This window comes from Jaculus jaculus, chromosome 7, assembly GCF_020740685.1.
Source record: "Jaculus jaculus isolate mJacJac1 chromosome 7, mJacJac1.mat.Y.cur, whole genome shotgun sequence".
NCBI classification, from domain to species: domain Eukaryota; kingdom Metazoa; phylum Chordata; class Mammalia; order Rodentia; family Dipodidae; genus Jaculus; species Jaculus jaculus.
In genome coordinates, this window is record NC_059108.1 from 14,532,542 (window position 1) to 14,557,804 (window position 25,263).

Consider the following 25,263-nt stretch of genomic DNA (forward strand, 5'->3'; position numbering starts at 1 on the left):
TTCAAACACATTCCTCTTAGCCATTTATGATGTAGATGGGGGTGGTTATGGTTAGAATACATTCCGAAGTAGAAATTTGGCTTCATCCTGGGCAAATTTGTCACAAGGATTAGTAAACAGAGGACCTTCAGAATACTATGTTACAAAATGAGTACATTAATACATGCCCCTAAGATGCACCCAAATCTATTGTATTTCATTTATGCATACAGCAGTCAGTTACAGTAGGTGGAATTTTCTGCTGTGTTTGATCCGTTTTCCACAGGGTTATTTCAGTGAAGAGCAGCGGAGAGCCTTGAATAAACACAGGCAGATGTTGAGTGACAAGAGGCAGGCCCAGGCCCAGCTGGAACTCAGGAAGGCCATGGAATCTGCTGAACAAGGGGAGCAGGGGCCATCGAGGGACGTCACAACTGTGTGGAAGCTGCGTGTTGTCAGCTACAAGAAAAAGGAAAAATCGGGTTTGTATGCAAATTTGTGTTTTATCACACTTAAGTTAAAAAATGTTCTCAGTAGCCAGGTGTGGTGGCACTTGCCTCTAATGCCAGCACTTGGGAGGCAGACATAGGAGAATTGCCATGAGTTCAAGGCCACCATGAGACTACATAGTGAATTCCAGGTCAGCCTGGACTAGAGCAAGACTACCTCAAAAAGAAAAAGAAAAAATCTTATTAACAAATATGACTTCAAATGCAAATAAAATATAAAATTTGTGTATATCAAACAAGCGATGCCCACAGACCTTAGTCTTTGTTACTGTGTTTATTTTAAAAATTATTTATTTGCATATGTGTGAGCATGCACATGCATGCATGTATGAGTAAACAAACCAGGATCTCTTATCACTGTTAACATGCAGTTTTTTGCATCTGACTTGACATGAATGCCAGGGTATTAAACCCAGACTGGCACGCTTTGCAAGCGCCTTTAACTGTTGAGCCATCTTCCCAGCCTGTGGGTTCCCCCCCCCCCCCCCCTAATTGTTTGTATGTATGTGTTTATTTGTAGGGGCGGAAGTGGGGGTAGTCCATGGCCTCTTGCCACTGCAAAGGAATGCCTGACACTTATGTACTTTTTTGCATCTGGCTTATCATGGGTGTCTTGGGAATTGAACCTGGGTTGGCAGGTTTTGCAAGCAAGTGCTTTTAGCCACTGAGACATCTTCCCCGCCCTGTCACATTTATTTGTAAACAAGATTATCCATTCTTTCTCTTCCTCTGAACAGTTATATTGAGTATCTGGCGGCCATCCTCAGACTTACACTCCCTGTTAGCAGAGGGAAAAAGATACAGAATCTATCATCTTACAGCATCTAGATCTAAGAGCCAACCTGAAGGACCTAACGTTCAGTTAGCAGCTACAAAAAAAACTCGGTATCAACAACTGCCGGTATAAACCTTTCATTACAAATTTTCAATTTTGATAAATGCATATTATACTCTAGAATCTCCATAAACTGAATATTTGGTTTTGTTTTCTGTAGGCTTCTGAAGAAATCTTATTCCAGGTTTTCCAGGCAAGAGAGCCCCTTCACTTCAACAGATTGTTAGATCCAGACTTTCAGCCTCCTTGTTCTGAAGTGGACCTTATAGGATTTGTGGTTTCTGTTGTGAAGAAAATCGGTAATGCAACATATTTATTTATAGCCTTTTGTTGATTCTTTTATAAGCATTGCCTTTTGAAGCTTTTGAACTCATGATTAGTTGGAGCTACCAGTTGGCAAATTTGTTAACTAACGATATGAAAGTAGACCTAGGCAACTCAACATTTTTTTAAAGTAACAACTTACATTTCATTCTGTGCTACCTAATTTTTTAAGTGTTTTGTAGCACAGTAGTAATTACCACCACATAATTAAAATCTGTCCAGTTATTGGAAGATTAAAATCTCTAACATCTCTGGCTTTTTTTTAAGAAAATATTTTTCTTTATTGAAAAAAGGAGAGGGAAAGAGCAAATAAGTAGGGGCATGTCAAATCTGGGCTATCAGGCTTTGCAAGTAAGGCCTTTAACCACTGAGCCATCTCTCTAGCCCTATATTGTTTTTATTTATTGATTTATTGAAACAGGGTCTCATATAGCCAAGTTAGCCTCAAAGTCATTACATCTCTAAGGATGACCTTGAATTTTTTTTTGTTTGATTTTTTTTTTATTTATTTTATTTATTTATTTATTTTATTATCAACTTCTATGATTATAAAAATACCCCATGGTAATAACCCTCCCTACCCCCACTTACCCCTTTGAAACTCCATTCTCCATCATAACCCCTCCCCATCTCAATCAGTCTCTCTTACTTTTTGATGCCATGATCTTTTCCTCCTCTTATGATGGTCTTGTGTAGGTAGTGTCAGGCACTGTGAGGCCATGGATATCCAGGCCATTTTGTGTCTGGAGGGAGCATGTTGTATGGAGTCCTGCCCTTCCTTTGGCTCTTACATTCTTTCCGCCACCTCTTCCGCATTAGACCCTGAGCCTTGGAAGATGTGATAGAGATACTGCAGTACTGAGCACTGCGGTCATTTCTTTCCATCACCATGATGCCTTCAGAGTTGTCCCAAGGTCACTGCCATCTGAAAAGAGAAGATTGTCTACCAAAAGTGAGAGTAGCATTAATATAAGGGTATGAACATAAACAGAAGGGCTTACTTTGCAGTTTGATAAGCATAGTATATACATTTAGCCAGACAACAGCAGACGTTACACCCCTAGGGCTCATGACTACTCCTGTTTTAAGTTTTTAATATCAGGGATGTATTCCCTCCCATGGAGTAATATTTTATTTATTTGAGAGAAAGAGACAGAGAGAGTGAATGGGCCTGCCAGGAACTTTAGCAACTGCGAACAAACTCCAGAAGCATGCACCGACCACCTTGTGCAACTGACTTATGTGGAACTTGGCAAGCAAGTGCCTTAGCTGCTGAGCCTCCTCTCCAGCCCATCTTCGGCTCTTACTTCTCTCTAGCACTTTAGCCAGATTCATCCCTGTGTTTTGTTTGTTTTGGAGGTTCTGGGAATCATCCCTAGGGCTGTGTGTATACCTTAGCATTCCTCAGCACCTAACAATGTTTCTCTCTCTCTCTTTCCCTCTTCTAGCAAATAACCTCTAAGGTTCAGGATTGTTCATTACTGCTACATCCCCAGTCCTAAAACAGTGCATGGGGCAGTGAACTCCTTGTTTACCAACTTCCCTGTCATGGTTTCTCTTTTACTTTCCAAGTGTATTGTTGTTGTTTTGAGAGAGCCGTACATGATCCTGTCCCACTGGGTCCTCACGCTTGGAAGCAGATTTCATCTATCTGAAACTATCCATATACAGTTGGATACTAGATACACACTGAGCGTCCATAATCGAAAAATCTGAAATTCTTCAGAATCTGAAACTTCTGAACATAGATATGACTCTTCAGGTGGAAAATTCCATGTGGGTCACAGTCAAAATGCAGGCACTTTTAGAAAGTATTATATAAAATTGACATTATCAGGTTGTATATAAGATATATATGAAACATAATGAACTCTGGTTAGATGAAGTTTCCATATCCAAAGTACCTCATTATGTATTTGCAAATGTTCCATACTCCAAGATGGTTTTGGTTCGAAGTATTGCACAGAGGTTAAGTATCCCCTATCTGATACTATGAGTTCGGGCTTTTTCCTTTTCCTTAGACCTATGTAGAAATTGTCCTTTGATATGGGACAGTCTGGGGCTGGCCTGATTAGCCCCTATTTAGGTGATTTTCTTCATGTGTTGGAGTACCTAAAGAGTATATTTTGGGGCTGGAGAGATGGCTTAGCAGTTAAGCGCTTGCCCGTGAAGCCTAAGGACCCCGGTTCGAGGCTCAGTTCCCCAGGTCCCACGTTAGCCAGATGCACAAGGGGGCGCACGCGTCTGGAGTTCGTTTGCAGTGGCTGGAAGCCCTGGCGCGCCCATTCTCTCTCTCTCCCTCTATCTGTCTTTCTCTCTGTGTCTGTCGCTCTCAAATAAATAAATAAATAAATAAAAGAGTATATTTTGGGGTCTAAAAGCTTACCTAAGTTACATATAAGTTTTCTGTACATAGTTCTCTAGAACATGATTGTTCATTGAATCTACAGGTTCAGTGTTTTTTATATTTCAGGGAAGTTTTATCTTTCAATGTGTCTGTAGGTCCCTTTATTGGGGTCCCTACTTCAAGAATACCAGGTAGCCTTACATTAAATTACCTTTTTTTTTTTTGTCTCTGATTTTTTTCTTTGCCTTTTATTTATTTTTTTTTTTAATTAATTTATTTATTTGAGAGCAACAGACACAGAAAGAAAGACAGATAGAGGGAGAGAGAGAGAATGGGCGCGCCAGGGCTTCCAGCCTCTGCAAACGAACTCCAGACGCATGTGCCCCCTTGTGCATCTGACTAACGTGGGACCTGGGGAACCGAGCCTCGAACCGGGGTCCTTAGGCTTCACAGGCAAGCGCTTAACCGCTAAGCCATCTCTCCAGCCCCCTTTTATTTTTTTTTTTAATTATTATTCACTAACTTCCATGATTGTAGACAATATCCCGTGGTAATGCCCTCCCTCCCCCCACTTTCCCTTTGAAACTCCACTCTCCATCATATCCCCTCCCTCTCTCAATCAGTCTTTTGTATTTTGATGTCATGATCTTTTGCCTCCTATTATGATGGTCTTGTGTAGGTAATGTCAGGCACTGTGGGGTTTCTTCGCTTTTTCCCTCTTTTTTTTTTTAAGAGAGAGTATTGGCACACCATGGCCTCAGCCACTGCAATCGATCTCCAGATATGTGTCACCTTTGTGTGTCTGGCTTATGTAGGATCTGGAGAGAGATTGAGAACATGGGTCCTTAGGTTTCACAGCCAATTGTCTTAACTGCTAAGTCGTCTGTCCAGCCCTGCATGCCCTTTCCCTCTGTTCATCATGATTATATCCAGCCTTTATGTCCTGAGTTTTTATTTTCAGTAATACACTTTATACATTTCACTCTTGGTTATTGCCAATGTGGAAGTCTATCCCATTATGATGAGGTAGTAATATCCTTGGTTCTGTAGTCAGTTACCTTTTCATCCTAAAAAATCTGTTTTCCACTGCCAAGTTCAGGGTTTTGGTGGTGGTGGTGGTGGTGATGGTGGTTTTTTTGAGGTAGGGTCTCACTCTAGCCCAGGCTGACCTGGAATTCACTATGTTATCTCAGGATGGCCTCAAACTCACAGTGATAATCCTACCTCTGCCTCCCGAGTACTGGCATTAAAAGGCATGCACCACCATGCCTGGCCCCCAGCTGTTATTTTATTGGCGACCTGCTGTTAAGTTCCACAATAGAAGTCAGTTGTGAAGAAGAGGGGAGGGCATCTGTACATTCCAGTAGTGTGAGGGCTGCGGAGGCTGGTTTCAGTTGCCATTCAGAGGTCATGGGAACTTTCTGAATTCCAGAAGTCCAGTGAAAGGACTCTAAGAGACAGAAGAAAGTATGCAGTGCTGTCCAAAACAAGGCAGTGCAGGACTGGAAAGATAGCTCAGTGGCAACAGCACTTGCCCATAAAGCCTGACTTACCCAAGTTTGATTCCCCAGTACTGACATAAAGCCAAATACACAAAGTGGCACATGTGTCTGGAGTTCATTTGTAGCAGCTAGAGGCTCTGGTGTACCCATTCTGTCTCTCTGCCAGGCATGGTGATGCATGACTTTAATCCCAGCACTCAGGAGGCAGAGGCAGAAGGATGGCTGTAAGTTTGAGGCCAGCCTGAGACTATATAGTAAATTCCAGGTCAGCCTGGACTAGAGTGAGACCCTACCTCAAGGGTTAAAAAAAAGGCAGTGTGCAAAGCCTTCTGGAAGCCAAGTCAGGGGTCTACAAGATGACCTAAGAGTCTGGGCTTTTTTGTTTGTTGGTTTGGTTTGGTTTGGTTTTGTTGTTGTTTTGTTGTTGTTGTTGTTTTTCCAAGGTAGGGTCTTGCTGTAGCCCATGCTGACCTAGAATTCACTATATAGTCTCAGGGTGACTTCGAACTCACAGTGATCCTCCTACCTCTGCCTCCTGAGTGCTGGTCTTAAAGGCATGCGCCACCACGCTCAGCTTGAGTCTGGGCTTCTTGTGGAGATTCACTTGTGACTAGTTCCTGTGCTCCCAGAGGACAGTGTGATGAGCCTTGGCTTTTACAAAGGAAAAAGTAAGGAGGCCTTCCAGAATCTAATGAAGTGTTGACTCGTTCTGCTTATTATTCAGGACCAATTTGTGTTTCCTTCTTCATTAGTGTGAGGACTGGATTATTAAGAGTCTGTCCACTATCCATTCCATCCCTGAGGATACCTCAGTTCTTTATGTATTTTATTGATTTGAGAGAGAGAGATAGAGGAAAAGGCAGATAGAAAGAGAATGGTGCACAAGGGCCTTCAGCCGCTGCAAATGGACTCCAGATGCATGTGCGCCATCTTGTGCATCTGGTTTATGTGGGTCCTGGGGAATTGAACCTGGGTCCTTTGGCTTTTCAGGCAATTGCCTTAACCACTAAGCCATCTCTCTAGCCCAAGGTTATCTCAGTTCTTGGTCATTTTCCCCAGTTCAGTTCAGTGAGTAATCCTTTGTACTAATTTAACTATTAGAGAATTCCTCATACAAAGTAAGGTTAGTGAATGCAACTTTCCTTTTTAAAAAAAGTTGATGTTACGTGTTAGAGGAAGGAAATTCATATATGCTAGGACATTTCACAGTGCCACCTGTAGCTAGGAGTCCCCATCATGATGCCCCTCAGGACAGAAGCTCCCTCCATAACCTCCACTCCACATACCCCAGCTACACTGTACATTTTCACTGTGACACACTGTAGCACTCACTGTGCTCTACTCTTTAAAAAGCTCTTCACTTTCCTTAGAACTCCCTCTATTCTCTCCCTTTCATGATGAGTTCTTCCCACTCACTGTCAGCTCAAACATCTATCTGGCCAGATGGCAATACTCTAACTAGAGTTCCCTTCCTCCAGCATCTGTACATGGTGGAGGACTCTTACCACAAGTCCATGGTGTTCTTTCTTATACTTCATGCTGAAAACAATAAAGCCAGTACTTGAGAGCTGGTCTTAAATAGGGACTTCCATATTTTTAGTCTAATGCTTTGCTTCTGTATTAGAGAGACGCTGTGTTACAAAATGAATTGAGATCATTTTTCAATTCGTATTCCCTGGGAACGGTGTCCGTATGAGCCCTCACAGCCATGCCGCTGCCAGACACAGGGCCCGTCGCTAGACGCTTGCTACTCAGGCAGCAGGCCGCTTCAGGAGAGCGTCCCAAGGAGAGCGATGGACAGACCAGGGTGGGGCTCAGTAGCTGGAGGCTCTGTGCCTGAACCTGGAGCCGCTGCAGGCAGAGTCTATGCCAGCAGCTTCACAGACTGCCCTGTGTCTTGTCATTTCAAAGCGATTTTCCAAAAGAAATGGAAGAAGGCACAAAAAAATTTATACAAGTTCAGAGTAGCCCAAGATCCACATTGCAAGCTGGGTATGGCGCACACCTTTAATCCCAGCACTCGGGAGGCAGAGGTAGGAGGATCGCCGTGAGTTCAAGGCCACCCTGAGACTATACAGTGAATTCCAGGTCAGCCTGAGCTACAGTGAGACCCTACCTTGAAACCCTCCCCCCCCCCAAAAAAAAAGTTAGCACTGCATACATGTTGGTAAAAGTATTCTGCAGTGTATATCTGGGATTGCCACCATGCCCAGCTTATGTTTTTAAATTTGTTCATTTGCAAGCAGGGAGAGAAGACAGAGAATGGGCATGCCAGGGCCGCATGTAACCCTTGTGCATCTGGCTTATGTGGATCCTGGGGAACTGAACCTGGTTCCTTTGGCTTCACAGGCAAATGCCTTAACCACTGTGCCATCTCTCTAGCCCCAATGCTAATAGTTTTAAAGGTATATGAAAGAGGTCCAAAGATATGTGCACTGACTCATGCCTATATCCTCAGCTACTGGGAAGGCTGACATGTGAGGATCACAAGTTCAAGACCAACCTAAGTGTTGCAGTCAGCTTTACATGCTGGCAGAAAACACCCGGCCAAGAGCAGCTTGTGGGAGGGAAGGGCTTATTTTGGCCTACAGACTCGAGTGGAAACTATATGATGGCAGGGAAACCAATGGCATGAGCAGAGGCTGGACATCACCTCCTGGCCAACATCGGATAGACAGCAGCAGCAGCAGCAGCAGAGTGTTCCAAACACTGGAGGGGGAAGCTGGCTGTAACACCCATAGGCTCCCCCCCCCCCCCCGCAAACAATAACATCACCTCCAAGAGGCTCCAATTCCCAAATTGCCACCTGCTGGGGACCTAGCATTCAGGACACATAAGTTTATGGGGAACACTTAAACTACCACACTGGGCTATTTAGAAAAAGAGGTATTGTGGACCTGGAAAGGCGAATTAGAGGTTAAGGCTATTGCCTGCAAAGCCTAAGGACCCAGGTTCAATTCTCCAGGACCCACATAATCCAGATGTACATGATGGTGCATGCGTCTGGAGTTCATTTGCAGTGGCCAGAGGCCCTGGTGTGCCCATTCACTCCTTTTCCACGCCCTCTCTCTAATAAATAAAAATAAAATATGTGGGCTGGAGAGATGGCTTAGCGGTTAAGCACTTGCCTGTGAAGCCTAAGGACCCCGGTTCGAGGCTCGGTTCCCCAGGTCCCACGTTAGCCAGATGCACAAGGGGGCGCATGCGTCTGGAGTCTGGAATGCGTCTGCAGAGGCTGGAAGCCCTGGCGCGCCCATTCTCTCTCTCTCCCTCTATCTGTATTTCTATCTGTTTCTTTTGCTCTCAAATAAATAAATAAAAAATGAACAAAAAAAATATTTAAAAAAAATAAGTAACAGAAATAAGTAAGTCTTCCCTATGAAACCTTATAGGAAAATCAGAAGAGCAAACTAACATGGAATTATATCTTTTCTGTTGCTGTTTTTCTTTTTATTTCTTTTGTTCTTGAGAGAGAGAAAGAATTGGCATGTCAGGGCCTCAGCTGAAATCAAACTCCAGACGCTGCGCCCCCTAGTGGGCATGTACTACCTGTGCTTGCCTCACCGTTGTGCATCTGGCTAATGTGGGATCTGGTGATAGATCGAACAAACATGGACCCATAGGCTTCACAGGCAAGTGCCTTAACCACTGAGCCATCTTTCCAGCCCTCTGTTTTTCTTTTTAAAATACTTTATTTATTTGAGAGAGAATGCACATTTATTTTAAGTGTTTGTTTTGTTTTTTTTTTCTTTTTTGTTTGTTTTTGGGTTTGGTTTTTTTTGAGGTAGGGTCTTGCTCTAGCCCAAGCTGACCTGGAATTCACTATGTAGTCCCAGGCTGGCCTCAAACTCACAGCGATCCTCCTAACTGCTAGCATTAAAGGCATGCACCACTATATCCAGCAGAGATCTTTTAAAAAAAATTTTTTTTTTTAGCACTTTTATTTATTTGAAAAAGAGAGAATGGCTGCACCAGTATCTCTTGCCACTGCAAATGAATTCCAGACACATGTGCAACCTTGTATATCTGGTTTTATATGTGTCCTGGCAAGTTGAACCTGGGCCAGCAGGTTTTGCAAGCAAGAGCCTTTAACTTCTGAACCATCTTCCCAGCCCTGAAAATGACAGTTCTTTCCATTCCTGTCACTTGTTGGGGCTATGAGACCTTTGGAACAGCATAAATAAGAAGCTGTAGGTAGAAGACTTAATGATTTTTATCTAGTCCAACCCTAGTCTGTCTCATTTTCACTGACTCAGTGACCGGTACCCATTTCTACATTATGATGTAGAATAATATAGCATAATGTTTACTATATAATATATAAATATAGGTTGTTTTGTTTGTTTGTTTTGGGGGGTTGTTGTTGTTATTTTTCGAGGTAGGGTCTCACTGTAGTCCAGGCTGACTTGGAATTCACTATGTAGTCTCATGGTGTCCTCAAACTCACAGTGATCCTCCTTCCTCTGCTTCCTGAGTGCTGGGATTAAAGGCCTGTGCCACCACGATCGGCAAAATGTAGTATATTTTTGAGAAAAGGTCTTGCTATATAGCCCAGGCTGAACTTGAACTTGTGGTTCCTCTGCCTTAGTCTCCTGAGTGTATGTAGCAGAACACCCAACCTTATTTTTTTATTTTGAACTAGTTCCAACCCTTCAAAAAAAAATTGAAAAAATAAGATAGCATTTCCAAATATTTCTCACCCAGTTTACCCTATTGGAATCTTGCCTGACTGTGGCACAGTTATTATAACTGGGTAGTTAACATTGGCACCATGTTATACTTATCTGTAGACTGGTTTAAATTTATTCAAGTTTGAAGGTTTGTATGCCATCTTTCTTTTCCTGTCCCAACATCCTAAAAAGGATGCTGAATTGCAGTCATTCATTATTTCTCTATGGTAGCCCATCTTTAACATTTGTTCATTTGGCTGTCATTTTTTTTTATTGTGATACTTTTAAGTGGGTTGTTATTTTTTTGATCATTTCCCTTAAGTTGAATGTATTTAATGTTTTCTCTTGAGTTGATAGGAGATATGCATTTTGGGGCAAGATTGCCACTGGACTGATGTGTCTGTCACATACTGGATCAAGAGGCTAATGATCTTTGTATTTCTTGTTACTGTTGTAATAACTTTGACCATTGATTAACATGGTACCTGCCAGGCTTTTCTTTGAAAATAACTGCCTTTCTCTTTGTAGTAATAAGTATCTTGGGGATACTCTTTAAGACTGCACATCCTATTTCTTCTCAGATTTAAAACCTTTAGTTTTAGCAATTCTCAGTTCTTATGATAAGAACAATAGTTCTTATGATATTTGCCTGATGATGACTTTACCTCCTCATTCCTTTTAACTGTGGAGCAAACTTTTCATTAGTTTCACTTATGTGCTTTCATGCATGTGCATAACATGCCAGGGTTCTGATCCACTTTCATATGAGTGCCAAGGAATTGAACATGGGCTGGCAAGCTTTGCAAGTAAGCTCAGCCATCTCCCCCCGCCCCCCCCCCTTGTTCCTTTTTACGTGAATTGCAGCTTTGATCAGCTAGTGTCTGTCTGTGGGTCTTGGGAATATGGACCTGTCCTGCGTTGTTCGGTGCCGTTGCCACGCTCACACGGCTCCAGCTTTGACGCCTGGGATCCAGCTCACCACTTTCACTGCTAGAGTCCCTCCTTACTGTCCGGCACTATGAGATTTTCTGGGGTCATCTTGTACGTTCCCTGCCCCCGTTTTGGACCAACCAACTGCAGAGTAGCTCTTCACACCAAGCTGTACTGCTGGTTGCAGGCATCCTAGCTGTGCACAAAGGCACCCAGAGGTGCGCCAGCCCTCTGCCGTCACTACCCTGACCCTGGTCCTTCCTTCTCCCCAGTGGGCCCTGACTCTTCAGTTTCCACTTTAGGCTTCCTCCATTTCTTTGCCCAGGTTATGGAAACATCTGTTTTCTTCCATCTCCTTTCTCTATAAAATCTATTTTATTTATTTAGAGGGAGAGAAAGAGACAGAGAATAGGCGCACCAGGGCTTTTAGCTGCTGTAAACAAACTCCAGACACATATGACACCTTTTGCATCTAGTTTACGTGGGTCCTGGGGAATCAAACGTGGGTCCTTTGGCTTTGCAGGCAAATGCCTTAACCACCAAGCCATCTCTCTAACCCCCTAATCTCCTTTGTTTGTTTGTTTTTTACAGAGAGGCACAGATAGGTAGAGAGAGAATGGGTGCACCAGGGCTTCTAGCCACTGCAAACAAACTCCAGATTCATGCACCACTTTGTGCATCTGGCTTTACGTGGGTACTAGGGAATCAAACCCAGGACAGCAGGCATTGCAAGCAAGCACCTTCAATGACTGAGCCATCTCCCCAGCCCTAAATCTTTACTAAGTGAGTTAGAGCACCATGCCAGGGCAGCATGGTGAGATCCAAACTGGAAAAGGGGCGACAGAGGATTGGGGAGGAGGGAAGATTGAGATTCCAGAAATCTGAAGAACAAAGCTAAGTGGTCCTTTGTATGATTTTCTGGGAGAAGAGTGCCTGGGAATAGACTACATGAGAGAAGTCATGGGAACAATGGAGCAGGAAGTAGGGGATGAAGGCCTCTGGTCCTTCACCTTCTCTAAGGGAGACAGGCTGCTCTGCCAGTGCACACAGCGGGGGGGGGGGGCAGGAAGACACATGGACACGTGGTTATAGAACAAGGTCACGCAATTCAAGCAGCAGGGCCTTGTAAGGTGACTGCTCTGTGCACTAACAGGTGGCATGCTTTAGTTTCCTCTGCTTGTCTTGTCACAGCTGCGTAGCATACCACTGTGCGGCTGTCATATTTAGTTCACCCAGCGTTCCCCCATGTTGCTTCCAGGATTTCCTAGTCGCACACAGAGCTCCAGCGGCCTGTTCACAGCTGAGCTCATGAGCCATGCTGGACGTGTGTCTTCAGAATGGATACTGGAAGTAGAAATGCCAGGTGGAATGGTAAATACGAAATGTGGGCATGGCCTTTAGGCATTGCCAGGCTTCTCTCTAGAACAGCTGATCAAGTCTGCAGTCTGCCCAGCGGTGTGCACCTGTTGTCCGTGCCTCAGAACGTACTGGCATTGGCATTTCAGTCCTTCAGCAACGAAAGGGATTCCTGTGTTTTCTCTAAATTCAGTTAATTTTATTTTATGTATTTGTCAGCGTTAGAATAAACTAAAATAAACAGGCATGTTTTTGGTCCCCTCCCATTTTAAAATCTTAATAATGACAGTTCTTTTCGTTTCAGGCCTTGCTCCCGTGGTCTATTTGTCAGATGAATGCCACAATTTACTAGCAGTAAAGTTTTGGATAGCTCTTAACGAAGACATGATTAAACCTTGTATGTTAATTGCTGCAAGCAACCTCCAGTGTCACCCAGGATCCAAATCAGGAATTCCTACTTTATTTGCTGGAGAGTTTTCCATATTTTCTGTCAGTCCAAAAGAGGTCCACTTTCAAGAGCGATTCAGCCAGATGAAGCATGCTGTTGAGGTAAAATCACTTTCCATCATTACCATACATTTTGCTATTTTCCTACTAAAATAGTCCAATGTGAGTGAGAAACAGAAATAATCTAAGTTAACTGAACTTCACAAAAGTTGGCAGAGTGGGGGCCAGGGAGATGGCCCAGCAATTAAGAGCACTTTCCACAAGAGACCCTTGGGCCAGAAACTGCCAAATCTGACTCCTCACAACTCACATTAAAAAATAAATAAATAAGATGGCTGAGCATGCCCATATATCTGTCACCCCAGTCCACAGGAAGCAGAGACAGAATAGCTGGTGCTTACTGACGGACAGCTGTGGGCTGAAAGACCCTGTCTCAAGGAAGTACGCAGGTGGGCAATACAAGAAGACCACCCGGTATTCTCCTCCACGTGCATGGGGCATATGCACGTTCATATGCCATAGATCCCACACATGCAGAGGAAAAAGGGGTGTGGTTAATTGATAATGCGTAGACTAGAAGTTTCCATTTAAACTGTATCAAGCATCTACATAGTTTATGCCTCTTTGACGTGAATTCATCAAAATAAGAAACTCTAGGCATAGTGGAATGCACCTTTCAATCCCAGCATTAAGGAGGCTGAGGTAGGAGGATTGCTTTGAGTTTAAGGCCAGCCTGAGACTACATAATGAATTCCAGGTCAGCCTGGACTAGAGCCAAACCCTATCTCAAAAACCTAAAAGATAAAAAGTAAAAAGAGAAATCCCAGCACTCGGGAGGCAGAGGTAGGAGGATTGCTGTGAGTTCGAGGCCACCCTGAGACTACAGAGTTAATTCCAGGTCAGCCTGGGCTAGAGTGAGACCCTACCTCAAAAAAAAACAAATAAATAAATAAATAAATAAAAAGAGAGAGAGAGAGACTCTAAAATCATTTCCGTAGGGAGCTGGGAAGATGGATCAGAGATTAAAGGCACTTGCTCGCAAAGACCCTGGTTCAATTCTCCAGCCACCCTCATAAAGTCAGACACAAAAAGTAGCACAAGCAGGCTAGAGAGACAGCTTCCCAGTTAAGGCGCTTGCCTGCAAAACCAAAGGACCCAGGTTCGATTTTCCAGGACCTACATAAGCCAAATGCACAAGGTGGCACATGTGTCTGGAGTTTGTTTGCAGTGGCTGGAGGCCTGGCATGCCCATTCTGCCTCTCTCTCAAATAAATAAATAAAAATAAAAATATTTTTTTTAAAGCTGGACGTGGTGGTGCACGCCTTTAATCCCACCACTGGGGAGGCAGAGGTAGGAGGATCGCTGTGAGTTCAAGGCCACCCTGAGACTCCATAGTGAATTCCACGTCAGCCTGGGCTAGAGCGAGAGTGGCACGAGCGTCTGGAATAACATTGGCTGATGCTTAGTAAATGTGTCCTGCGTGTCAGGCCTCGGTCTAATAAGTCTCTGAACAACTCTTTAAACTGTCTTTTCATTTTACTGGTGAGAAACACAATCTGAATGGGTCACCCTAGGTAACATGCCAAGTTGATAAGGCCACGCCTCATACTTTGGCTGTCTGAACACAGGGGTTGGGGGAACATAGACTTTTAAAAATATTTTATTTGGGGGGCTGATGAGATGGCTTAGTGGTTAAGACACTTATTTTTTATTTATTTATGAGAGGCAGAGAGAGAGAATGGGCACACCAGGGCTCTAACCACTGCAAACAAACACCAGACACATGTGCCACCTTGTGCATCTGGCTTTATACTGGTGCTGGGGAGTCAAACCCAGGTCCTTAGGCTTTGCGGGCAACTGCTTTAACTGCTGAGCCATCTCTGCAGCCCCAGAAATCAAACTCTTAATTACTATGCATGCTGATTTCCCATAACATATTGGATTTCATAAATTGCTACGAGTGAAAGATCCACAGAAAATAAGCCTTATGGGAGAATTGCTATGAGTTCAAGGCCAGCCTGAGACTACATAGTGAATTTCAGGTCAGCCTGGGCTACAGTGAGACCCTACCTGGGACCCCCCCCCCCAAAAAATAAGCCATAGTTCTGTAATTGAACACTTGAAAGGCTATTCAAAATTTATATAAAATATCTTAACAGCATTGGAGGGCTGGGTTATGCACGTGCACACGTGTTTGCTCTCACCCTCCATGTCTCCCCCTGCCCCTTTCTCTCTCCTTTCCCTCTCCCTCTCCAGTCTTGTTTGAACAGTTGACTCTCCGTAAGTCACTGCTGTTGGTTTTGCATTGGTTGGCATGTGTGACAGGTGCTGTCTGGTTTTGGGTGTCTCCCCAGGTGTGGTAGCACACACTCGGGGCCAGGCAGAAGAATCTAGCGTTCACAGCCAGCCTGGGCTACATAGTGAGGCCCTGTCTGAAAGGGGAGAGAAGTGCTTCATTCTTTTGTTCTGGTCTCATTTGATTTCTAGTCTTGAAGGAGGAAAAACTTCTGAACATGAATTAGCAACTTACAAAGCAGCTTTTCCAATTTCTTTTCTTAGGACGTTGACACATTTTGTAGTGACGCAGAAAGCAAGCTTCTGCGTCTCCTTCACGCAGGCGACCCCCGGTGGCCCACCCCAACCAAGACCTGCAAGCCAGAGCCGCAGCCTGTGTCTACTGTCCCTTCTACAGGAAATAAGTTGCTGGTAGGTTAATGTGAATTCAAGAAATATTGTATTTGGGGGCAATGGTATATTTGGTGTTTCCTAGCAACCAATGTACAGTCTGACTGAATGACTAGAAAGTGGTTCATTGTTGTGTAGCTGTCATTTATATAGGGTATTTGGGAATCGCATCTTGTTTGTTGAAGCAAAAATAAAACACTTTGGGAGCAAACTTCACAGATATTTCTGGCATTCCAAGTACATGTGCCTGAAAAAAAAAGAGGCCTTTTGGCCTCTTTTTCTCAGAAGAACTAGTCCATACCATTAGGTTGCTAATGTATTGTTTCTAAACTCAATTAAATCAGAACTGATAGAAATGAGGTGAGTCTGTGATAGTGGCTGGACCGCTAGCGTGTGGTCGGCACCCTGCCTGCCTCACTCAGTCTTCAGAGCCTCCTTCCCGTGGACGACAAGCTGTCAGTGCAGGCGGAGGCTGTGGCAGGGAGAGAAGTTGAGCAGCTACCCCAGTCCCAGAGCTGGAAAAATAAGTATCTAAGCTTAGTGTATGGTCTCAAAATGTTTATGTTGAACGTGGTAATTATATAAAAAATTAAAAGCAGCCGGGCGTGGTGGTGCACGCCTTTAATCCCAGCACTCAGGAGGCAGAGACAGGAGGATCACTGTGAGTTCAAGCCACCCTGAGACGACAGAGTGAATTCCAGGTCAGCTTGGGCTAGAGTGAGACCCTATCTCGAAAAACAAAAAAAAAATTTTTTTTTTTTTCAAAAATCCTTCTTTGTATATTATGATTACTCATTTTCCTTTTCATGTCATTCTTATGTCCTTTTATGTGAAATTATTTCATTGTGGAATAGGAGTAATGATATGGATGTTCCTTGAACCCATCTAGCCCGTTTGCAATTAGACCAGTGAGAATTATTGTGGCATTTGTGTTTCAGTATTTTTTAATGAAGAGTAACTTGATTTCTGTTTTGTTTGCTAGCGCATAATTATAATGGGCTCCTTTTGCTGTGTTCTACTAGGAGTCCTCTAACAATGAGCAAAGTTGTCAAAGTCCCCTGTCACAATGTACACCCAAAGGGAAGCCTGTGCCCACGTCTGTGTTGGCCCAGGTGACTTCAAAGTCTTGCAAAGAGGAGAGGGAGGGTGATGACCCGAAGAGCTGCAAGAAGAGGCGGGCCTTGGACTTCCTGAGTCGGCTGCCATTGCCCCCTCCTGTGAGCCCCATGTGCACGTTGGTTTCTCCGGCCGCACAGAAGGCGTTCCAGCCACCACGGAGCTGTGGTGCCAGGGATGAGACACCCAGAAAGAGCAGAGAATGGAGACCTCCGCCCAGGACGCCACTGAGGAGAGCCCATGACGTTTCCCCGCTGGAACGCGACTCGATAGCTGATGAAGAACTGGTGTTGCTGAACACCCAAGCCCTGGTGTCCGCTTCGGCCGGAGCAGATCGGCTCCCATCTGCCAGTGAGCCCACGAGGACTCCGCCCTCCGCTTCAGAAGGTCACCCGGCACAGCAAAGATGCCACGTGGCCCCTTAGGTCCAAGGACAGGAATTTCCACGCCAGCACAGATGAAGGTCATGCCCATATTCAGGACCCAAGTCCAAAAATGAGTACATTTCAGGAATTACAAAGGCAACAAAAACAAAAGTAACCATGCTTAATGACTCCTAGCTTTCCCAATTTATGTGTACAGTTTCAACCTATACGTGCTTCTGTGACAAGATGTGCAATAGCTTCGAGTTTCCTCAGGTGTTTATGTATCATAGAAATGTCCTTTGTTTAGCGTACTTTTATTTCATTTGTCTAACTTAAAGCTGACTGTATGTTTACTGATTGGAAAATCTCGTTTAAATCTTTATGATTAGATTGATCACTACAAATATTTTGCACATACAATAAAACATACTTTTTATTTTAGTTTGTGTCACTTACTAAGTGAAATGAGGGTTCTAAGTGTAGTTTTAGTTTGTTCAGGTTTCTTTTTGAAGCGAGGTCTCACGTATGCCAGACTGGCCTTGAACTTCTCATCGTTCTGCCTCTGCCTCGGTGCTGGGACCTCAGGCACGTGCCGCCCCGCCCAGCTTATGCCGTGCTGGGATCAAACCCAGGGCTTGCTGTACGGTAGACGGGCCTTGTACCAACTGAGCTACATCTCCAGCCCAAGTACACTTCCTTGGATTACTTTCCATTCTCAGAGGGTTTTTTTCAGAGATAACTCATGTGAAATCATTTTCCTTCAAGCATATGTGGTTCTCCTAGAGTTCTGTCGTGTCCAAATGCCAGGATAAGCAGAGACGCTGCACAGGAGTTCCTGACCATCTTCACCCTTAAGCCAGCACAACCACAACATAGATCCTTTGTGTGATTCTGACACGGCGTCTGGAATTAAATTATTCCAGTTAGAAGTCCCACTGTGGGCAGGAGAGATGGCTTAGTGGTGAAAGTGCTTGCTTGCCTGTGAAGCCTAAGGACCCATGTTCAATTCCCCCAGTTCCCACATAAGCCAGATGCACAAGGTGGTACATGAGGCCCTGGTATACTCAGTCTCTCTTATCTTCCTCCCCACTCTCTCTCTGTCTAATAAATAATTTTTAAAATATTTTTTAAAAGAAAGAAAGAAAGGAATCCCATTGTGTATGGTAGCCCACACCTGTGATCACTGCACTGGGGAGGCAGAGGGACAGGACCTGTAATTCAAGATTATCCTTGGCTGTGTAGCAAGTTTAAAGGCAGCCTGAGCTACATGAGATCTTGCCTCAAAATGAAAGAAGAGAGGGCTGGAGAGATGGCTTAGCAGTTAAGCGCTTGTCTGAAGCCTAAGGACTCCAGTTCAAGGCTTGATTCCCATGTAAGGACCCATGTGAGCCAGATGCACAAGGTGGTGCGTGCACCTGGAGTTCGTTTGCAGTGGCTGGAGGCCCCGGCATGCCCATTTTCTCCACCACCCCCCCTCCAACCTCTCTCTCTCTCTCTCTCTCTCTCTCTGCCTTTTTCTCTCTGTCACTCTCAAATAATAATAATAAAAAGAATGAAAAACAAACACTGCCAAACAAATGGAAAGACCAAGAGAAAGGAACGAAGAAAGTGAGTTTTCTCCTCCTCTTGGTGATCATTAGTACCTATTCAAGGGTGTTCTTAGATCTGAGATGGAAAGCAGTAGGGAGCCATTCATCCTGTTATGGTTTGGGGTGCATACAGGCAAACTGTGTCCTCTTAACAAATTTTTAGGGAAGAGGAAGAAAGGGAAGGGAAGGAAAATTCAAATAGAAGTAGATTTCAGAGAGAGAGAGAGTGTGTGTCTGTAGGTTTAAGCAAAGTGGCCAGATGCTGCTTCAGAGTCCACAGGTTGCACAAGGCATCACTCTGCCCACTGTGTCTTAGCTCCATCACAGGACCTAGCATGTTAAATCCACCAACCACTAAGGCAGAAGAGAGCAAGTTGAACAGGTATGTTTAACAGAGAAAAGGAATAGAGCGATTCTAACCCCAATTAGTAGCAGGAAGAAGCTCTTGATTTTTTTTTTTTTTTAAATTTATTTGCAAGCAGAAAGAGGGGAGAGAAAGAGAATGGGCATGCCAGGGCTTCTAGCCACTGCACGTGAACTCCAAATGCATGCACAAATTTGTGTATTTGGCTAACGGTACTGGGGAATCAAACCTGGGTCATCAGGACTTACAAGCAAGTGCCTTTAACTGCTCACTGAACCATCTCCCCAGCACTAAAATTAATCTTTGGGGTTTGTTTGTTTGTTTGGGGTTTTTTTGTTTGCTTGTTTGGTTGCTTTTTTTTTTTTTTTTTTTTTTTTTTTTTTTTTTTTAGGTAAGGTTTCATTCTAGTCCAGGCTGACCTGGAATTCACTACGTAGTCTCAGGATGGCCTCGAACTCACAGCGATCCTCCCATTTCTTCCTCCTGAGTACTGGGATTAAAGGCGTGTGCCACCATGCCTGGCTTTGGTTGGGGTTTGCTTTTTGTTCTGGCCCAGGCTGATCTGGAATTCATTATGTAGTCTTGAACTCACACAACAATCCTACCTCTGCCTCCCAAGGGGATTAAAGGCATGTGCCACCACACCTGGCTTAAATCTTTAATGTATCTTAAATCTACATATAGTATAGTCTCAAATCCAAGTGAAACACATTTCAAGGCCAAGAATAAATCTTTTTTAAAAGCACACGCCCTTAATCCCAGCACTTGGGAGGCAGAGGTAGGAGGATTGCTTGGAGTTTGATCTCACCCTGAGACTCTAGTGATTTCCAGGTCAGCCTGGGCTAGAGTGAGACCTTACCTCGAAAAACCAAAAACAGAAAAAAAATTATTTATTTGACAGAGGGAGAGAGAGAGAGAGAGAGAGAATGGGCATGCCAGGGCCTCCAGCCACTGCAAACAAACTCCAGATGTGTGCGCCCCCTTGTGCATCTGGCTAATGTGGGTCCTGGGGGAATCAAACCTGGGTCCTTGGGCTTTTCAGGCAAACATCTTAACCACTAAGTCATCCCTCCAGCCCAAATCGTTTTTGTATATATGTTTTAAGTTTTATTTTGAGGCAGAATGAGAACAAGCATGCTTCCTGCCACTGCAAATGAATTCCAGATGCATGTGCAATAGGACAAATCAGGAAGAATCCTGTATTTACCATCGTACGGCTGTGCATGCTTGGGTTCGCTTATGATTAAAATCAGACGCAACATGGCAAGGAACATGAACAAGCAGAAGAAATCCTATTTAACCTAAGTTTGTCAAAACGTAACTACCACAACTGTGCCCTTGGCAGTGGCTCCCTCTTTGTGGATGCAAAAAGAGGCTCTGGAGGGCTGGGGAGACAGCTCAGCAGTTACAAGCACCTGGAGCACAACTAGGAAGGCCTTTGACCACCCACGCTCCCGGTCAGTGATTGACGTGAACAGCTGGCCATGGTCTCACATGTAACCCAGTCATGCCAGGGATGGAGCGCAGAGAATCCCTGGCCCACGGAGAAAGGCAGGTAAGTGAAAAGAGGAGGACGTCTGGTATTTTCCTCTGAGCTGGCATGTGCATGTGCACACACGTGTATACACAACACACACATACAGGCCCCAAGCTTTTCCATGCAGTGGCTCTCTGCCACTCTCGGCAGTGCGCTATTGCTTTGCTTTTTTGGTGGTGGTTTTGCTTTTTTTTTTTTTTTTTTTTTTTTGGGGGGGGGGAGTAGGGTCTCGCTCTAACCCAGGCTGACCTGGAATTCAGTATGTAGTTTCAGGGTGGCCTCAAACTCTGACTCCCTAGTGCTGGGATTAAAGGCATGTGCCACCATGCCCAGCTTGCTTTGCTCTTTTTATTAAATCATTTTTAATATTTTTATTTAAGACAGAATGAGGCAGACAGTATGGGTGCACCAGGGCCTCCTTGCCACTGCAAATGAACTCCAAATGCATGTGTTGCTTTGTGCACGTGACTTTATGTGGGCACTGGGGGATCTAACCCAGCCCATCAGGCTTTGCAGGCAAGCACCTTAAACTGCTGAACCATCTTGCCAGCACTACTGTTTTGCTCTTGAAGTTTCCTACTGTTTTATTTTTCCTGTGCATCTTTTCCAGTTCTTAGATTGACATCAACATCCAAGAAACACCCAGAGACCACCAGCAAGCAACAAAAGGAGATACCAATTTGGAAAATGGTTTTAAAATGTATCAGATGCATTTCTGGTAGTCATGACTATGCTGAATAGATTTCAATAGTGGTAGATAATGGAATGTTAGGGCTGGAGAGGTGGCTGAGTGGTTAAGGCACTTGCCTGCAAAGCCTAAGGACCCAGGTTCAACTCCCCAGTACCCATGTAAGCCATACACACAGAATGGTGCACGTATCTGGAGTTCATTTGCAGCAGCTAGAGGCCTTGGTGTATCCATTCTCTATCTGATTCTTTTCTTTTCTTTTTTTTTTTTTTTTTTTTTTGGTTTTTCGAGGTAGGGTCTTACTCTATCTCAGGCTGACCTGGAATTCAATATGTAGTCTCAGGGTGGCCTTGAACTCAGGGCAATCCTCCTACCTCTGCTTCCCTAGTGCTGGGATTAAAGGTGTGCACCACCACGCCCGGCCTTATCTGATTCTTTCTATCTCTCACAAATAAATAAATAAAATACAAGATAATAGGATATTAACTGAGACCTAATGAGTACAGATTTATGTACATTAGAAAACATAAGGTCGGGCTGGAGAGATGGCTCAATGGTTGGAGGCATTTGTTTGCAAAGCCTAGCAACCCAGATTCAATTCCCCACTACCCACTTAAAGCCAGATGCACAAAGTAGTGCATGCATCTGGAGTTTGCTTGTAGTGGCAAGAGGCCCTGGCATGCCCATTTTCTCTTTCTCTGTCTCAAACAAATAAATGAAACAAATACCCCTTTAAAATATATATAAAGCTGCTCTTATTTTTACATTTATACCTCCTATTTATTAGACAGCAGTTAATAAACCTACGATGTAGAAAATGTTATAATGTGTTGAAGTCTGGGACTTACCAAACCAACAAAAGTCAATGAAAAAATCCATATAAATGCAATGCCATATACAATTTTTAATAACCAAAAAGCACCATTATATAAGACATTTAAAATAATATTTCACAGAACATTAGAAAGAAGCTGTTAGCCAACAACAAATAGAGCATTCACCCCACATGATCTTGTCTGTCATGGTCTCTACCAAAATAATCAGACTACAACCTGTTGGGATTAATTTGGATTCATAAACTGAGTACTGGGGTAAGAGGGACACCCCACCGTTGTAGTAACCTCAGTTGTCTCAAACAATGCCACATGGACGATCCAGGCTGCTATTCGTTCACTGGGAGTGGCATGTATACATCCTTGTGTGACCCTGGGCTGCTTAACTCCACATGCTCCCAAGCATTTGGGCTGCCAACTAAATGTACAGGCTACAGGCATCATTATAGAAATTGCTTAACTATTCCTCTTAAAAATTGGTTTTCTATGTATGAAAGCATATTTATTTTATTTACACTATTAGACAACAGCCACAAGAAAGGTTTAATCTGTAATCCAGTTAAAGGAGTTGAACACGGGGTTTGACTTTAATGACACTGACTCTCCTGACTTGCCTATGTTATTAAGGATTTAAAAGACGTTTTCAACAGTGACACATCATTACAATAAAGGAATCATTTTCCCAAAAGTTCACTTTGGAGGGCAACATTCCTTCATAGCTCTATTTTCTGGTGCATTGGTTTGAAGGGAAACGTCAGCGTCATTAGAGTGACATGACTCACGGCTTTAGATACATAGATTATCAACGTAGAGAGATGGCACTAGATGTTTCCTGCCTTTGCTTCCCCCATCCTGCCAACTTCCCTAGAGATGAATTTCTTGAAAAAAAATAAATAAATGGATTACTTCAGGGAATGTAGTACTGAAATATATATATAATTCAATATATATAAGCATATATATATATTACTTCTGATTATATATATATATATGTTTTTAATTTTACTTCTGAATCTAACTAGTCTGTTCTTGGCTTTCAATTTCAATGATTCCTTTCTGTCGAGGAAGAGAATAACCCGGTCTACAGAGTGCCCAGCATCAGGCCATGCATGTGGCTGGTGCTGGAGCCTGTTTGTTCAAGATAATGAATATAACGGCCTCAGGCTTGACTATACACTGGAATGAGAATTGTGACCAAAACTGAACAAATAATAAACACCAAAAGTTGAAGTAAAAACCTATTTAGGAAAATTCTGGATGGCTGTAAAATAGGCCTCTTAATATCCGCGGTGACAACGACTCCTTCGGAAGGAGCTCTCGTTTGTAAAGCCGCCAGGAGCCCTCCGGTTTGGCAGCTCGGCGTAGGTGTTCCAGTACCCCGAGCTGCTGGGAGGCGACGCGTTATTCTTGTCCTGGCTTCTGTTCATTCTGCTTGGTTTCTCGGCGTGAAGCACGCTGTGAAAGGTAACATTATGTTCATACCGTTCTTTCATTCGGTGTATCTTTTCTCTTGGAACTCCATGGATGTTTCTTCTACGTAAAATAATAATAATAATAATGCAGATGTTTAGTTAAGGCAAGACAAAAAAGAGTTGCTCGTAGTTTACAAATCCTGCATCTCAGAACATAACTGATGGAAGCACATTGTCTTGCTCGTCAGTTATCTTTCAGGCTCTGCTCCCTATTTTCCATGCCAAACTGCACACCCCTCAATCTAGCTTGAGGTTAGCTTTACAAAGGCTTTGCTTCTGGTACTAGTGACTATGTGCTCCAAGCCATAAAAGTACACCATGATTTTTTTTTTCGTCATATGAACATTTATGAACAGTAATAATGTATATGTATAATACAATCAATAGGGGTTATTCAGTCCCTGATACTATTAAGAAAGGCTATATATCCAATCTATCTTAAATTCTAGAGGCACAAATATCAACTGGGGATGTAGTTAGAAGTGTAATTTCTAGTCGGGTGTGGTGGCTCATGCCTTTAATCCCAGCACTCGGGAGGCTGAGATAAGAGGGTAGCTGTGAGTTCGAGGCCACCCTGAGACTACATAGTGAATTCTAGGTCAGTCTGGGCTAGAGTGAGACCCTATCAAGAAAATAAAAAAGTAATTTCCGAAGAGGACAGCTGCAGGACAGAGTGCAGGAAGCTGGTGGCTGTAACAGCTGCACTGGGCAATCCTGGTGGCGTGGTGACAGAGCCACTTTGGACACACGCTCTGTTGTAACCAGGGACAAACTCGTCTTACTTCCAGAACACAAACTCTGACCTCACTGGCTCCTTCATGCCACAGACATTGTCACGGAGAGTGACTATCAGAGGCCATGCATTCAAAATGAAGTTAGTATGACTTGGGTATTTGTTGTATAAATTAGAAGCAGCAACTAATCTATAACCAGTTCAATATCCAAGGTCTTTATTTAGCCTAAAAACAAACAAACAAAAAAACAAAAAAAAAACACCCTGAGGTGTGCAATCCCATGCCGGGGAAAGTGGTTTTAAGCATTCATTAATGAAGACACAATTTAGCAGAACGTTAAGATGTCCCTTTAAAGGACCAATTCCAAGCTAAGAGTTTGCATTCAGCAATGTATTAGAAAACTGACTCAAAACTAAAGTCTTCATGTTAATAGGTCCAAAGTTAATCAAGTTCCAAGAATTACCATTTCTGGCCTGAAAACTACCAGTCCATTTCCAGCCTGAAAAGATTCTTTTGTTCGGCCTGAAATACCTGAAAATAGCAGGATACATAATGAGAAACTAGAAAGACAAAGCAGTACCTTGCTAACTCTTGAACGTTGAATTTCCAGCGAGTGTCAGGTTCTCGGAATATAACTTCATAGTTATTTTCAAGTGCCTGATTTTTCAAAAGTACATAAAACATTGAAGACAGAGTATATATGTTTTGGGAATGTTTATGTTCCATTTAACATTTACTACAAATCTTGTCTAAACTTCCTTTTGCATTGCCAGAAATCCAGTGCCTTAATTTATCTATTATACTTCATTCCCATACTCAGCCACTTTCGTGGGACAATATGGCTCCCAATGGGAGATTGTGGTCAATCTTATCTAATATGAAGTTGAACATCTCTAAAGACAGATCACTGAGCTTAGGATAAAAATGCCCCAAACACTGGAATAAGCATGATCCCAGTGGATTCCAAGTATCAGATTTGC

General features: G+C 43.5%; 2 protein-coding genes across 5 annotated transcripts in view; one reads left to right on the top strand and one right to left on the bottom strand.

The window, feature by feature from the left end:
• Brca2 (BRCA2 DNA repair associated) overlaps positions 1-17,507 on the top strand; it is a 65,151-nt gene extending 47,644 nt beyond the window's left edge. Inside the window, exons 22-27 of one of the 3 annotated variants that reach the window (XM_045154205.1) lie at positions 266-461; positions 1,226-1,389; positions 1,484-1,622; positions 12,757-13,001; positions 15,460-15,606; positions 16,608-17,507. In XM_045154205.1, coding sequence (XP_045010140.1) covers positions 266-461; positions 1,226-1,389; positions 1,484-1,622; positions 12,757-13,001; positions 15,460-15,606; positions 16,608-17,126 — 1,410 coding nt within the window. In that variant the 3' untranslated portion in view covers positions 17,127-17,507. Of the gene's footprint in view, positions 1-265; positions 462-1,225; positions 1,390-1,483; positions 1,623-12,756; positions 13,002-15,459; positions 15,607-16,607 lie in introns of those variants that run through there. The other 2 variants (XM_045154206.1, XM_045154207.1) reach the window with 2 other exon arrangements.
• A 4,621-nt stretch (positions 17,508-22,128) lies between these two features.
• The window catches only part of N4bp2l1 (NEDD4 binding protein 2 like 1), a 36,616-nt gene continuing 33,481 nt past the window's right edge, over positions 22,129-25,263 (bottom strand). Inside the window, exons 4-5 of one of the 2 annotated variants that reach the window (XM_045155411.1) lie at positions 24,864-24,940; positions 22,129-23,610 (exon numbers count right to left, since the gene is read on the bottom strand). In XM_045155411.1, coding sequence (XP_045011346.1) covers positions 23,355-23,610; positions 24,864-24,940 — 333 coding nt within the window. In that variant the 3' untranslated portion in view covers positions 22,129-23,354. The remainder of the gene's footprint in view (positions 23,611-24,863; positions 24,941-25,263) is intronic. The other variant, XM_045155412.1, reaches the window with a different exon arrangement.